The sequence below is a fragment of the Hippopotamus amphibius genome, chromosome 3 (assembly GCF_030028045.1).
Source record: "Hippopotamus amphibius kiboko isolate mHipAmp2 chromosome 3, mHipAmp2.hap2, whole genome shotgun sequence".
Taxonomy (NCBI): Eukaryota; Metazoa; Chordata; class Mammalia; order Artiodactyla; family Hippopotamidae; genus Hippopotamus; species Hippopotamus amphibius.
In genome coordinates, this window is record NC_080188.1 from 163,654,752 (window position 1) to 163,669,715 (window position 14,964).

Here is a 14,964-nt window from a genome sequence, read left to right on the forward strand (position 1 = left end):
TGGTGCACTGTCCCAAGCAATCCAGTTTAAACATTCTGTCTAACCTTTACGATGGCCTTTCTCTTCTTCAGATTACCTTAATACAAGATTTCTGGGCCTTTTTCATACTTGCCCTGGATGGACCTTTGTACATATTGCCCTGATGTTCAGCATTCCAGGGCATGAGTACATAAGAGCAGATGGAGGGTAAATGAGTTAAATGTGTAGACAGCTTACATCCTATTTCCCAAGCAGTCAGCAGGGCTGAGAAGCAGTAAGGCAGCTGTGAACTGGAGGCTGCCATGAGGGATTAGGGGACCCTGCTCTCAGGTTCTGTGAGGTGCACACCTGTGTGAAAGCCCAATCAGATGCCCATCCCCTTCTTTCCAGCTGACACTACTTCAACCATGCTCCTTTAAAGAGAATCCTACATGCACCACCAGATCAACCACGATTCTCACTGAGGATGGGAAATACATTTCAGCCACAAATACTAACCAAACTACTATTATACAGTGCTTACAAGTATGAAAATATGACCAGGAATTCTCGAACACTTGAAGAAAGTCACCTATTTAAGGAAGCATAGGATTTCTCTCAAGGAATAGAGTTAATATATGGTACAACATTGATAAAACAAAGAAATGAAAATAATTATTATTTTCATGGCATAAGAACAGACTAATGAAAACATGCAATTCTCAAAAATTAAATACATTTGGAAAAAAAAAAAACCCCACACTCCTCAATAGATGAATTAACTAGCAATGAATACCAAACCGACTGGAGTAGGAAGAAGAGAAAGATGGAAATGTTATGGGGAGAAAAATGTATGGGCTAAAATGGCCAAATATTAGCTCATCCCCTCCTCCCCCAGGGGAAGTGTTGTGGGGCAACCACATTAGGAATGGATTTGGGGGGATGATATGAATCCCTTTGATAACACATGCCCTTTTTGTCAAATAGAACATCCATATTATTTTCAAAAAACAGTGAAACAGATACAAAAATCATTATAAAGCCACAAGGAAAATCTCAATAGATTCCAAAAAGTAAAAATCATATAGGCCGTACCCTGATTGTAATAGTCATAAAACTAGAAAGTAGCAACAAAAAGCCAATCTTAAAATCCCTGTCTACATTCTTGAGTGAAAAAGGGAAACGGAAACTAAAATTCCAGATTAATGTGAAGGACAATGAGAGGATTACATATCAAAAAAGATACTCTATGTACTTCTAGAAAACATGCATCCTTTACCTCAAACATGTTTGTAAACCCTGCTTCTGTTCTTAAGGGGGAGTCGGGGAATAAAGTTGAGCTGATTTAATCAATAACAAATGGAGCCATTGTTACACAAAATTGGAAAGTCTTCAGAATCCTCAGAACTTTAAAAAGGATTGATAATTTTAAGTTTTTCTTTATTGCTTTTTGGTAGGTACTTGAAACAAAATTTAAAAGCTGTTATTAAACTTCAAATAATGTAGGCATATTTGAATACTCTTAAATTAAGGCAATACACTCTTAATAAATGGCACCAAAAGCTTTGTAGTCAACAGAATTAGCAGTATGGAGAGATAGAAGTAAGTTTAATGAAAACATTGACTTTATTGCATATGTTACTCCCTCAGTTTTCATCATCTAGTTTAATTGGAACATTAGCTATACTTTGTATAGTGTTAAAATGTTTGTCTATAAGAGGATTTTACGTTAAAAGCTTATATGGTATAAAGGGATTCTTAATTAGTTGAAATCTAGGATTGATATCTTATAATATTTGGAAATTTATGAATCAAGCTTGAGGTCAAATGTTTTAAAGTATTACTCATTTAAAAATAACTGAATTCTTCTTTTTTATTTTTTTAGGATTTGGAAATATCTCACCACGTACTGAAGGGGGAAAAATATTCTGTATCATCTATGCCTTACTGGGAATTCCTCTCTTTGGTTTTCTGTTGGCTGGAGTTGGAGATCAACTAGGGACCATATTTGGAAAAGGAATTGCAAAAGTGGAAGATACTTTTATTGTGAGTATGGTAGCCTTTTAACTACATATGTTAATCATTTAATTTTTTAAAATGTTATGACTTTTCTATTCACCTCAGATACAGTTAGACGTTCAGGTATAGGGTTTTCTATAACAATTTATATGTACCTCTATTTGCAAGTAACTCACTGTATAGTTATTTTTATACTTCTCTGAATGAATAAGTTAATGAGAAAAAGCAAAATATACAGAAAAAAAGTAGGAATCTAACAGTACTGGGTTCAAATTCCAGATGTATTGTCTCCTAGCTATATTCACTTAAGCTAGTTATTTTACCTTTAAATCTCCATTTTGCCATTTATATAATGTGAATAATGGTACTGATGATGAGTCATTATTCTCAGAGTTAGATATTATAAGTGAAAGCTTAACATAGCTAGTAAACTTTAAATAGCCTTTTTGTGAAGGATCAAATAATGTATAGCAAACACGATAAAGGGGACCATATAACTTAATTTAGTAATGTTATTGATAGAAATTTAACTAAGGGATGTAATTTAGTGGAACTAAAAGTAATATACATGAAGATATTCATGTGTATATTATATTCAATAGAAAAAACAAATGAAATGAAAAGCTCTTATTAGAATTTTAAGTGAAAAATAGTAATAATATGATGACAAGCTTCTATTCTTGAAAAAATTATGAATAAAAAAATTGCGTTAGAGTGAGATTATAAATGATTTGTTACTACTGTCACTACTATTACATTTTATTTATTATTCTTTGTTTTATCTTTTCACAAAAAAATTCAACAAAGTATTTTACGTTTAACTATTGATGAAATAATACCACTAAGTATTAGTTTTTCCATTTAAATTATAATTACAGTTTTAGCATTAGATATGTTTCCTATTAAGTTCAAAGTTCACTCTCAAATGTTTTTACTGTTAGAGTGGAGTAGGCCTGGTTCTTCCAAAATAGTTGTTTTATCCTTTTTTGGTATTATACTTTTCTTATATTGATACTAAAAGTGTCTTGTATTGCATTAATTGAGAGGGCAGGTTAGTGGCATGAACTTGATAATGCTGAATTGTTCTTCATGAATTCAACAGGTGTTTGAATGACTGCAGGATGCTGGAGAATGTTTTTCATGCTGTATCCACATCAGTGCATGAAAGAAACCCCATGCCCTGGTAGTGAATACATCCAGGGGTCAAGATTCAGCGTTTAGTACTAAGCTCTGTTCTGAGAACTTTACAAACATGAATTCATTTAACTCTCACATATGTGATAAGGGGGATAGGTTAGAGAAACTTTTATCTCCACTTTCCATTCTGTGGTTTCATAGATCTTTATCTCTAGAAAAGGTTCAAGCTCTAAAATTCAGTGATTTTTATTTGGTGGGGATGTGACCTATAATTGTCATGGTTGATGGGACAGATCCAGTTAGAGATGAAAATATATGGTAATAACTGCAAAAGGAGATGAGAGAAATGGCTGTATGTACAAACTTCACTTACTCTGCTATGCTGTGGAGATTCCTGAGAAGGGAAGGAATGAAAAAATATGAGGGCAGCTGTATCTTAGGGGTGTTGAAGACTTAGCCTTGCCTACATGTCATGTCTGGTATATTTAGTTGTACAGTTTAAGGCCGTAGAACAGAGAGACAGTTCATCTGGGAATCAACTATGGACTTTAAGTCTGTTAGTATTTCCCTTTAATCAACTGAAGGATGATAAGAAAATGTGGTAGGAGTGAGAGGGAAAAGTCTTCATGAAATTAATAATTTTATCAATTATCAACAGTAGATATTTAATTGATGGTTCGGTTTTCTCCATTTTCATATATTTCTAGACTGTGTTTGGCCAGCAATCAGTTGTATACCTATAGAATAGAAATATTTCAAAAGTAGTTCAGGTAAACAAAGGATGATGTAAATCTGAAATTTTATTCTAAGAGCAAATGTAATTTACTTTAGAAAGCAATTTACCTGTTGTAAGGCTCTGTAAGGGTAAAGTAGCATCATTATTAGTATTGGTTGTTTTCAGTTATTTATGTTATACCCAATATTTGTAAGTAAAGACAAGTGAAAATTAATTATAAAAGGGAAAAAAATACCATTCTCATTTGCTAATTTGCTAATAACATAGGTCAACTTCACAGGTACATCAATAATTGATCTCAATCAATTTCTCTCTCTCTAAAGAAGATGTGGCACATATATACAATGGAATATTACTCAGCCATAAAAAGGAATGAAATTGAGTTATTTGTAGTGAGGTGGATGGACCTAGAGTCTGTCATACAGAGTGAAGTAAGCCAGAAAGACAAAAACAAATACTGCATGCTAACTCATATATATAGAATCTAAAAAAATGGTGCTGATGAACCAAGTGATGGCAAGAATAAAGATGCGGATGCAGAGGACGGACTTGAGGATATGGAGTGGGGTGTTGAAGGGGAAGCTGAGACAAAGTGAGAGAGTAGCATTGACATATATACACTACCAAATGTAAAATAGCTAGTGGGAAGCTGTTGCATAACACAGGGAGATCAACTCGATGATTGGTGATGACTTAGGGGGTGGGATAGGGAGGGTAGAAGGAGCCATGGGAGGGAGGGTGGAAGGAGCCACGGGAGGGAGGGGATATGGGGATATATATGTATGAGTACAGCTGATTCACTTTGTTGTACAGCAGAAACTGGCACAACAGTGTAAAGCAATTATACTCCAATAAAGAGCTTAAAAAGAAATTTCTCTCTCTCACTCTCTCTTATCCCTAGAAGTGGAATGTTAGTCAAACCAAGATTCGAATCATCTCAACAATCATATTTATACTGTTTGGCTGTGTACTCTTTGTTGCTCTGCCTGCGATTATATTCAAGCACATAGAAGGCTGGAGTGCCCTGGACGCCATTTATTTTGTGGTTATCACTTTAACAACCATTGGCTTTGGTGACTACGTTGCAGGTAAGTTTTTGCTGGTACTGACACTACTCTCCTAACCCTTCTTTAGTTAGACTTTTCTCTTGGGTTTGCAGGAAGTACAGTGACTGTCTTCGTTTCCCAGGGCTGTCATAACACAGTATCATAAACTGGGTGGCTTTAAACAAAAGAAATTCATTCTCTCATAGAAGTTCAAAATCAAGGTGCCAGCAGGGGCGGGATCCTTCTGAGACTCTGGTAGAATTCTTCCTTGCTTCTTCCCAGCTTCTGGAGGAGGAGACTCTCAGTCCTCGCTGGTCCTTGGTTTGTAGCTGCATCAGTCCCATCTCTGCTTTCATTATCACACCACGTTCTCCCTGTGTCCCTGTTGCTGTGACCAAATTTCCCTCCTCTTATAAAGACACCAATCATATTGAATTAAAAGCCCACTCTACTCCAGTATGAATTCATCTTAACTAATTACATCTGCAAGGGCCTTATTTCCAAATAAGGTCATGTTCCAAGGTACCAGGGTTGGGCCTTTGACACATATTTTTGAAGACTCAATTTTGTCCATAACAGTGACAGAGCCAAAAAAAAAAAAAAAAAAGACCAAAAACCAAAAAACCCAGTCGTTTCATGACAGTGAAGGTAAGCAAAAGGTACAGTTAATTATTCATTTTTCATTCTATGAAAGAAATTTAAATTGCTCAGAATTTTATAGTCTTACCCTAGTTTCAGAAAGCCTTTATCTGCCTCTTATCTATTTATTTTTAGTGGGATAGGGATTCAAGTTTATATCATCTTTGCTCTTTTTACTAGGCCTTTTCATATCTTAGTTTTTTTCTCCCAGTTTTATTGAGAAATAATTGACATACATCACTGCATAGGTTTAAGGTGTACAGCAGGATGGTTTGATCATGAAATGAAATGATTACCATGAGGGCTTCAGCTAACATCTGTTCTTCCAGTGCAGTCTGCCTTAATCTCTGGAGTGCCGGGGTGCTTCTCTCAGTGATGTCTTGTCCTTGAGTAGTTGTTAGTTGTTCTCATGATGGGCAGCAAAGTCAGGAACAAGCTATGTCATCATCTTGGTGACATCACTCTCTTATGTTTTAGTTTTAGAAACACCTGCAAACTTTAGAAGATGTTCTTAACTACTTAAAACCTTCTTTTCTCTAACATATTTATCTCCTTTAATTTTCAATTCTAATGTCAATGTTTTGACCTTTTTAATACTTTGGCCATCTTTTTAAATTCATGGTTTTTAAAAAATTTTTCCTTTTCTATCTATGTTATTTCAGTTGCTGTTTGCTTTATTGTTGTATCTCTTAGGTCTTACATTCTTATCATTTCAACTCTCTCTTTTCTGGTTATGTTATCTAATTATTATTACTGTTCAAACTCCAATATTAAACAAGTTGTAGTAATATTGATAAAAGTAATGTAGTAATGCTATAACATGGATCAGTTTGACCAGCTCCGGAAAATCTAAACCATTCTTTAAAAAAAAAGAAATCATTTTGAAGTGTTAGAGAAACATGCTAATAAACATTATAGTAGGAATGTGCTATTAAACTTCCCAGAATAAACTCACTAGGCTAGTTCAGTTTTATGAGAGTTTTATACTTTCTGGTTGTTTACTGTTCTTTCTTGACTCAAACGTCTTACTTAAATATTATCAAAAAAAAATATGTTGTGTAGTTTTATAAAAAATCTCAGAGAAGGCATCTGTTTTTATTATTTGTTAATTGCAGTTTAACCTGGCAAAGCCCTTCTTTCTGGGGAATGTGTAATATACTTGAAGATGGGGATGTTTTTACAAGCAAAGCTTTGCTTTTGGTCAAAAACACTGCGTACACATCTCTGTGCTGGATGGAGGCCCTGGGAAAGGAGGGTGCATCACTCTGCTGGAGATCTTTTAATTTTCCAATTGGCAAAATACGGAGAGAAGACTCTCAGATGTTTGAAGCTCCATAGGACGATAAGCTTCCGTCCTAAAATACCTATTTTTCTACCTATAGACAATTATGTCTACGTCGTAGATATAATTCACTTAAGTAGAAATAGAAAGTGCTTTAATGTAGCAGAAAGTGAGACACAGTGATGCTAACAAAATTTATACTTGTGGCATGTTAATCTTAAGCTGTTATACCACTTTGTAAATATAATTAACAAGGTCTTATAGTTACTGTGGAATATATAGGTATTAGGTAATGAGTCTTATGTTTTCAGGCCAAAAGCCTTGTATTACATATGTTATTATACTCTATTTAACTTTTAATGTTTTATAGTAATGCATAGGTATGTCTATTTATTAATGTATTTACTTTTTCAGCTTTATTGAGGGTATAATTGATGAACAAAATTGTAAGGTATTTGAAGTGCACATCCTGTATGTGTATAAAAGCAGATGATTGAACTTGGCGTACCCCCCCAAAATAATAAATAAATAAATAAAATTAATTAAAAAAAAAAAAGAAGAGGGAAAAAAAATTAAGTGCACATCCTGGTGTTTTCATATATATATACACATTGTGAAAGGACCCAATTAATTAATACATCCCTTACCTCACTTTATTCATATATTTGCTTATTTGTTTAGTGAGAACATTTAAGTTCTTTTTTCTTAGCAAATTTCAGTGATATAATACAGTGCATGTTATTTTAAACATGTCATTCCAGTGTGTGACCCTCATAATCTGAGACTCTATAAAAAAAATTATAAATAAAAAAATGTGGGTGGAATCTTAAAATAAATGTTTATTTGTAACCACAGTATAAACTGGCTTAAGAAAACGAACAAATATTTTTACTTTATGGTTTTGTAGAAGACGAAAAAAATTTCTTTTTTAATTTCCCGTAGATCAACACTGTGAAACTGGCTAGATCGTATGAGTCTATTAGTAGCCACTCTCAGCTGCCTGAGGAGTTACAATGAAAACATCTTATATATCAGTGGGGACCCTGAATACAAAGTCACGGTCACAGTTTTGTAGGGGAACAGGGGAAGAAAATATTAAGTGTAGTCTAATAAACATCTTTATTATTACTAGGATTTTATTTTATTATACCCCTTTTTAAACCCATTATTTTAGTTTTATTTGTATCTTACAGAGGAATAATGAAAAATGGTAGAAATACACTTTGCTAATAACTTGCAAAGGAATTTGATGTGATCGAAGCGACAGATGCTGAGAAAATTAGAGAAGCAGCAAATGGACACCACTTTTATTGACTCATCTCTCTCTCTCTCTCAATTTATGTATTTTGTAGCTATTTTCGTCCTTGTAAAACTGTAGAACCCTATTCCTAGTACTGTAGTCTTTACATGCTAGATCTTTGTGCCCACGAAGCACTTGTTGGAATGAAAATGTGGACAAGGGAGGCATATGTGGCAAAAACTGGCTAGGAAATGCATGCCCTTTGCAAGAGTCTTTGGAAAAACAAAAATTATGAGTTTTTTTTTTTTTTAAGGATCTAGCAAAATAACTGTGTCTTATAGTTAAGTAGAGTACGTAAAAGTAGTCTTTCCTTCTGGGTACCTTGTGACAATAAAGTAAAAATTAGCCACTAAGTTAAGACAACTACCCCATCTGGGAAGTATCAGTTGTTTATTTTTTAGAACCTTCTCTCTTGCTATTAGATGTCCCTACAGATAGTATTCTCACTTAATTTTGATATTTTTGCAAGGAAAAAACAAGAGGCATTGCTCTAACTTGAACTTTCTCATCTTTCTATTCGGCTATAAATCTCCAAAGGAAACAGAGATGTACTTCCCGTAATAGACACTCATTGTCTGATGTCCTTCTCAAGCCTGCAAACCCTGCTCTGAATGGCATTAGAGTTTAGTTACACTGTTGTATTTAACTTCTTTGAAGACAAATTAAGAAACATATTTTTCAAACCATGGTATTACTACAGGAAAAGGAGTAAGTTTTGGAAAGTGATATATAAATGTTTAGGATACAAATTGTAACCTTGGTGTAATTATTAGGAGCATCTCAAAAGCAGCAAGTGATGATGTGGTCGTTTAGACTAGAACTCTAAAGTGGAGTGCTCATCCCCAGGGAATGAGCAAGAAAATCCATGCAAGTAGACCTTCTGCCATAAGAAGAAAACAGGACAACCCCTGTTGCTTTGTATTTTTAAATCTAATTTCTTACTTTTTATTTTTATATGTCATAATGTTCATGATATATTACTGCATAATAGATTTCTAATTCATAAATAAATATAAATTTACATTTGCATGCACAAATCCTTTTCACTGTTGGCAATATTGGATCAAAAGCATTTAGAGACAAATTTGTAAAGACGAATGGTGCCAGGGTTCGGGTTTCTCTGTATGTGTGACTGAACATAAGAGTTCAACATTTAGTAGTTTCTCTGCAGGAAGAGCTCTCCCAGCAGATTTTAATTTTATATTTATATTTACGCAAGGGATGTGTTTTACTGGCTGGTTGGTTACCTTAGTAATTAGTATCTATTCTTTCCTGATGGCCCTTTTTGTTCTTTTACCAGTGCTCAAAGTTCTAGAGCTAAAAAAGATCTGGGAGCCACAGGTCCACTACAGCACTTTTATTTTACATATGAATAAACAGACCCCCTATTGCTAACTGTAGTTCACACAGAGGTGAGAAGAGAAAGTAAATTATTTAACAAAGTGTCATTTACTTGACTTTAGCAATGCCTACAATAATTTATAGTCGAATTTGTAGAGGTAAGTTAAAGTTAATGGTAAAAATTATATTTGACAATTTGCTGTTTGTTTTGTTTCCTAACTTTTGTCATTTTATTTTTCATTTGATGAGAAGTCTGAATTGATAAATTGTTAAGTTATGCTTGCCTTACAGGCTGAGAGCTAGATCAGCCCTTCTTCAGTAAAATCTAAGAAGTTATATTAATTTTATGGAAATGTGTGAAAGATTGAGTTCTACTTATTTAGGCTTGCTTCTAAAACTTGTGTTCTAAATCCATGATTTATAAAAACTACTGGGGTTGGGGGGTTGGGCAAAATAGGTGAAGGGGATTAAGAAACCTCCAGTTATAAAATAAGTAAGTCATGGGGATATAATGTACAAAATAGGGAATATAGTCATTAATATTGTAATAACTTTAAATAATGACAGATGGTAACTAGACTTACTGTGGTCTCATCTTGTATATATAAATGTCAAGTCACTGTATTGTACACCTGAAACTAATGTAACGTATGTCAATTATATGTCAGTAAAAAAAAATTAGTTGATGATTCTTCAGAAGTGAAGTCAAATAATTACCTAATGTAACACAATATAACATTATTTTTCATAGTTAGTGTCCTCTTTAACATATACCATTAGGATTATGTTATTGTTCAGAAGCTGCCCAAAGAAGTCTTTAGAAACACCCCTTTTTGTAAACCAGGTTAGTTCATAAGAGATAATATGATTGAGTGAAAGCCAGATGCAAATATATAGTTTCACAAAGTAGTGTCCTCATTGTTAAAACCAAAAATTTTAGCCAAAAGTTTAGATGTATTCTAAGAAACCCTTATGGTTGATATTATGAAAACACATTTTCCTTTGGAGCATACATTTACTTTGCCATCCAAATATATCTCCTTGGAATTTTGATCAGTGAAATTTAGTGTATTTAGTTGAATAATGAAATATTCTTCATCTGACATGTAATTTTGAATACTTACTGGGTTAATCAGGCTTTAGGCTTAATGCCCTATACTCCTCTATGTAGAAAATATAAGTGGGGACTCTCCTTCTGGTGTATTTACCTTTACTAAACTTTTATAGATTTTCAGAGTTATACAATCATTTGTCTTCATATTTTTTGACTTGGGGAAAAACATATTTGTATATCTCATATTAAGAATTAGGTTTTCTTGGAATTACGTTTCAAAGTCATTATTGGAAATGCAGTTTTTAGTAATCAAACTATTGCTTTCTCTTATAACCAAAAACATGATTCATTTAGTGGAGTGCTCAGAGCTTGCTTAATGGAAGGAGATTTTATCATGAAAAAATATAAATCTCCATTGAAAAACCATGGCAGGTTTTTTTGTTGTTGTTGTTGTTCAAAACAGTTTGTCCTAATAGAGAACCTGGAGAAAACAGTTCCTGATGTGGCCTAAAGTTTTGCAACTATATTAAGGCCAGGTATTAAAATTGCTATTATTGAGCTGATCACTGAGGAAAATTTGCCAGCAATTTAACAAATAACAAGGAAACTACCTGATGAGAAGTGAGGTCAACTGAGGAACAGTCGGTATCACTACCACCACGATGGCTCAGAAAAACTGCTTTAATTGAAAAGAGAGGGTTTATGTGACCATTAGGGAGATGTCTTATATTCATCATTCATATGTTTATTCATTTTGATGTTTAGTGAGTGCATATTATATAGTAGATACTGTGCTTAGGGCTTAGTGATAATGAATGCTCGAGTTCCTGTTCCTGTGGGACAGAATGTTTGAAATCCAGGAGTAACAATTAAATTAAATAGGAAATTGTCTTCTCTTCTTGGTGGTTCTGTGTGCTAATATGGGAAAATTCTGCACGGTGTCTGGTTACCCCCTGATTCATCTGGTGACTCTCAGAGAACTCATCAGAGAACTGAGAGCTATCTGTGTAATTAATTAAATGGGATTTGACCCAAACGGTTCAGAAATCCTAGGGACTGTGGGCAAATCAATAAGTTATTTAACTTCTAGGATTCAGAATGGATATATAGAAGAATTGTAGAAGCACGTGAAGAAAAAAAATGATAAGGAAAACATTTAGTGTTTGGCAGTTGTCTTAATGAGACAGGCAGTAAATTGTACTAGGTTTAATGAAAAAGACTCCAGATTACTTTATATGGAGACTTAAAAGGTAACTTCTAGGGGTAACAATAATGTACATCCTATATCTTGTAGATTTCCATCCTTGAAAAGGATGAGTCAGACAATGTGTTGATCTTTCTTTATGGTCATGAGACTGCTGTTCTTCTAATGGCAGTTTTCCTAATCTTAAACCAAGTACCTAGCAGGAAATGGACAACTACTTGAAGGCTGAAATTGAACCAAAATATACATTCAAATGCTAGAGTTACCTTTTTAGTTAACCTTGGTTATCTTTTTTGGCCTTGTGTTTTTTTAAGTTGATAGCATAAGAGAAGTTTGGTTTAGTGCGTGAGCTCTTGTTTAATACTGAAGTCATATTCCATTTGTAAAAGGAAAAAAATTTACAACATTGTTGAAAGAGCCTCTTAGTTCTTGAAGCATTAAGAAAACATTTCATTCAGTTAAATTGCTTTACTATTAAAAAAGAAAAATATACTAAAGCAAAATATGTTTTTCCCCATCATATTAAGACAGAATAGCTTTCAATAATAAAAAGAAAGTCAAACAAACCCAAAAAATTGAAATCCATATTTGATATCTAAACTAAAATACTTACAGACCCATGTAAAGAAATGACCTTTATTTTCTTTAGAACAAAGTTGTATGTGTGTATCTATATTCTATAATACATGTATCATTTTAGAAAACCAGAAGAGGGGCATGGAGTTGGTAAGTTTAGTCCAAAGTGGCCAGATGATTCTTTAAATCCAAGATGTTTTTTTTTTTCTTTATAAATATTCTGTGACTCAGCAGCACTGAGGGAAAGAAAATTAAATGTAAGAGGGAGAGAGCATAGAATACTCAAGTTCTGGAAACTGTTGGAATGAGGACATACGCAAGGTGAGGGGGCTCCTGGTTAAACAGTGCTGATCTTCAGACCCACCTGGTTTCTAGGTAAGAACCCTGAGGGGGAGAGGAACACCTTGTTTGGCTTAGTGTTTCCAGTGCTAGCTAAGTGTCTACTATACAGTATGGACAAAAAGACTGGTGGAGAAATGATGGGAAGGACAGTAGCTGAGATCATAGATAACACACACAGCCTGGTTCAATAAAAAGAGCCTATGATCTGAAGCCAGGCAGGCCTGGGTTTGAATTCTAGCTCTGCTGCCCACTTTCCTGTGTGACCTGACAACTGTTATTTTACCTATTGAGAATATGGCTTCTCTATTGTAAAATGGGGATGCTAACTATTAGGATTTCCGGGAACCAATACCAACCTTTCGTCCCTGAGTGAGAATAATGGCAATTGAAACATCAGTTTAATTACTGATTAAAGAAAGCTGGAGATATGGCTTAAATCTGTGGTCAAATGGTCTTACTAATAATCTTGTCCAAAATCAATGGACATATAAAACGTGGGAATATAAGTTCCCTCAATACCTACCCCCTCAAGGCTTCAAGATGACATGATTTCATTCAGGTAGGCCATCAGTAAGTTTTAGCTTTCACTCCTCTCTCTCCATCAGAGTTTGAATGTTTGGTAAATCAGCTACAATGAGTATAAAGCCTGGGTTAGGTAGGACTATGAGGCCAAAACAAAAAAACCTCCCCATGGTGTGTCCTACCCCCTCAACCAATAACTTTTTTGGGACCAGGTAGGAAAGGGCTTTCTTAACGCTGGGACCAGGTAGAAAAGGGATTGTTTCCAGAAAATGCTTGGGAAACCCATCTGGGAAGAGAATATGTTCCTAGGAATAATGCCAGACCTAATCTTCCCTGGGCTTGATGAGCTTAGGTTCTGGTCATTTCCTTATTTAAGTGTCAAGGAGAAGAATTCCAGATAAAAATGGTGCCGTCTGAAAGAGGCTGTCATATATCATAGGAGAGTCAGAAAGAGACTTATTTTAACTACTTCGAAAAGTTTATAAGATTCCTAAAACCTTGGTACCTCCATCCCTCTTTGCTGTTTTTTTTTTTTTTTTTTACCATCTGTCTGCTCTCCTATAATGATTAGCCATATGATTAAATCTCCATAATGATTAAAATGGAAAGGACTTGTGTGCATATTTTCAGTGGCAACAAAGAAAACTGCAGTGAGGTGCCAGGTGGGTGAGGAACCCAGGAGGGGAAAGTGGGTTGTAGCATCCTGCAGACATCCTTGCTCAGGAGACTGGGTAAGAAAAAAAACAGTGGAGTGGTAGGGTGGAGATGGGGGTAGGGGGCGTATAGGGAGGGAATCCAGAACAGAGAAATTTCCCTAGGTTTTTAACGAGCAAGAGACCCATGCACAGACTTCTTGAATGTGCTAGACCAAGATTAATGCTTATAATAGTCAATACATTTAAAAAATATTTCCTAATTTAAAAATAAAACTAATAACTTTTTAGCAAGATATCTTAACATTGCAGATATTTTAATATGGTTAAGATTCTTGATTCAAATGAATTGAATAATATGAAAATTAATTCATAAATCTCAGATATCAGAAAGTGAAAAGAATTTGTGAGTTGTTGGATAATATGTCTCTTTATATACATTAGCTTTTCCTGGATCACTTGACTGCCAGTATTTCATCTTAAGAGTGGCAATTAAGAATGGGAAAACATCCCCCATCCCACCCCACCCCACCCCAGGCTTAGAATCCACTAAAACTTGTGGGATGAACATTTTACCCAAATATAGACCTTTTTGTGATTAAGTTAATTTACTCTTTTCAAACTGTGACATCCTGTTTATAAGAAAGAAGACTTATAAAAAGTCATCTTGAGCATGAACTAACTTCTAAAATCAACATTTTGGTGAACTTACGTGTTAAGTGAGTCACAGCTATTTGGATGAGGATTTTCTGGTTTTGAAAGAGAAAGTACTTGGGAAAAAATGTCATTTTGGTTTCATTGAAATGGAAATATTTTAAAAATGGAATTCACTAGTGAGCCTATCATATAACAAATTTCCACACACATTTCTTAAGTCACTTCTGTGAATTTGTAGAGCTGCATCCCCATGGGCCAAGCCTTAACCATCACAAGATACATTTAGCCTTTATAATCCTTCCCAGAAATGATATTTTAAAAAATGCTGTGCAAGGTAAAATTTTTTACAGTATTTTGAAGGTGGTATTATTGACTTTATAAACTGAATTTTAAAAATTATTCTTTGTCTCAGAAGAAAGCTGAACTTGTATCTGTTCATAGTATTTGCCTGATAGAAAAATGTTCTCTTTTTATTCTGACCTTTTAGTATTTGAAAAT

At 34.3% G+C, this 14,964-nt stretch overlaps 1 protein-coding gene across 1 annotated transcript in view; it reads left to right on the forward strand.

Annotated features, from left to right (window-relative positions):
* KCNK2 (potassium two pore domain channel subfamily K member 2) overlaps window positions 1–14,964 on the forward strand; it is a 134,915-nt gene that overhangs the window by 74,379 nt on the left and 45,572 nt on the right. Inside the window, exons 4-5 of the mRNA XM_057727990.1 lie at window positions 1,844–2,004; window positions 4,752–4,938. Coding sequence (XP_057583973.1) covers window positions 1,844–2,004; window positions 4,752–4,938 — 348 coding nt within the window. The remainder of the gene's footprint in view (window positions 1–1,843; window positions 2,005–4,751; window positions 4,939–14,964) is intronic.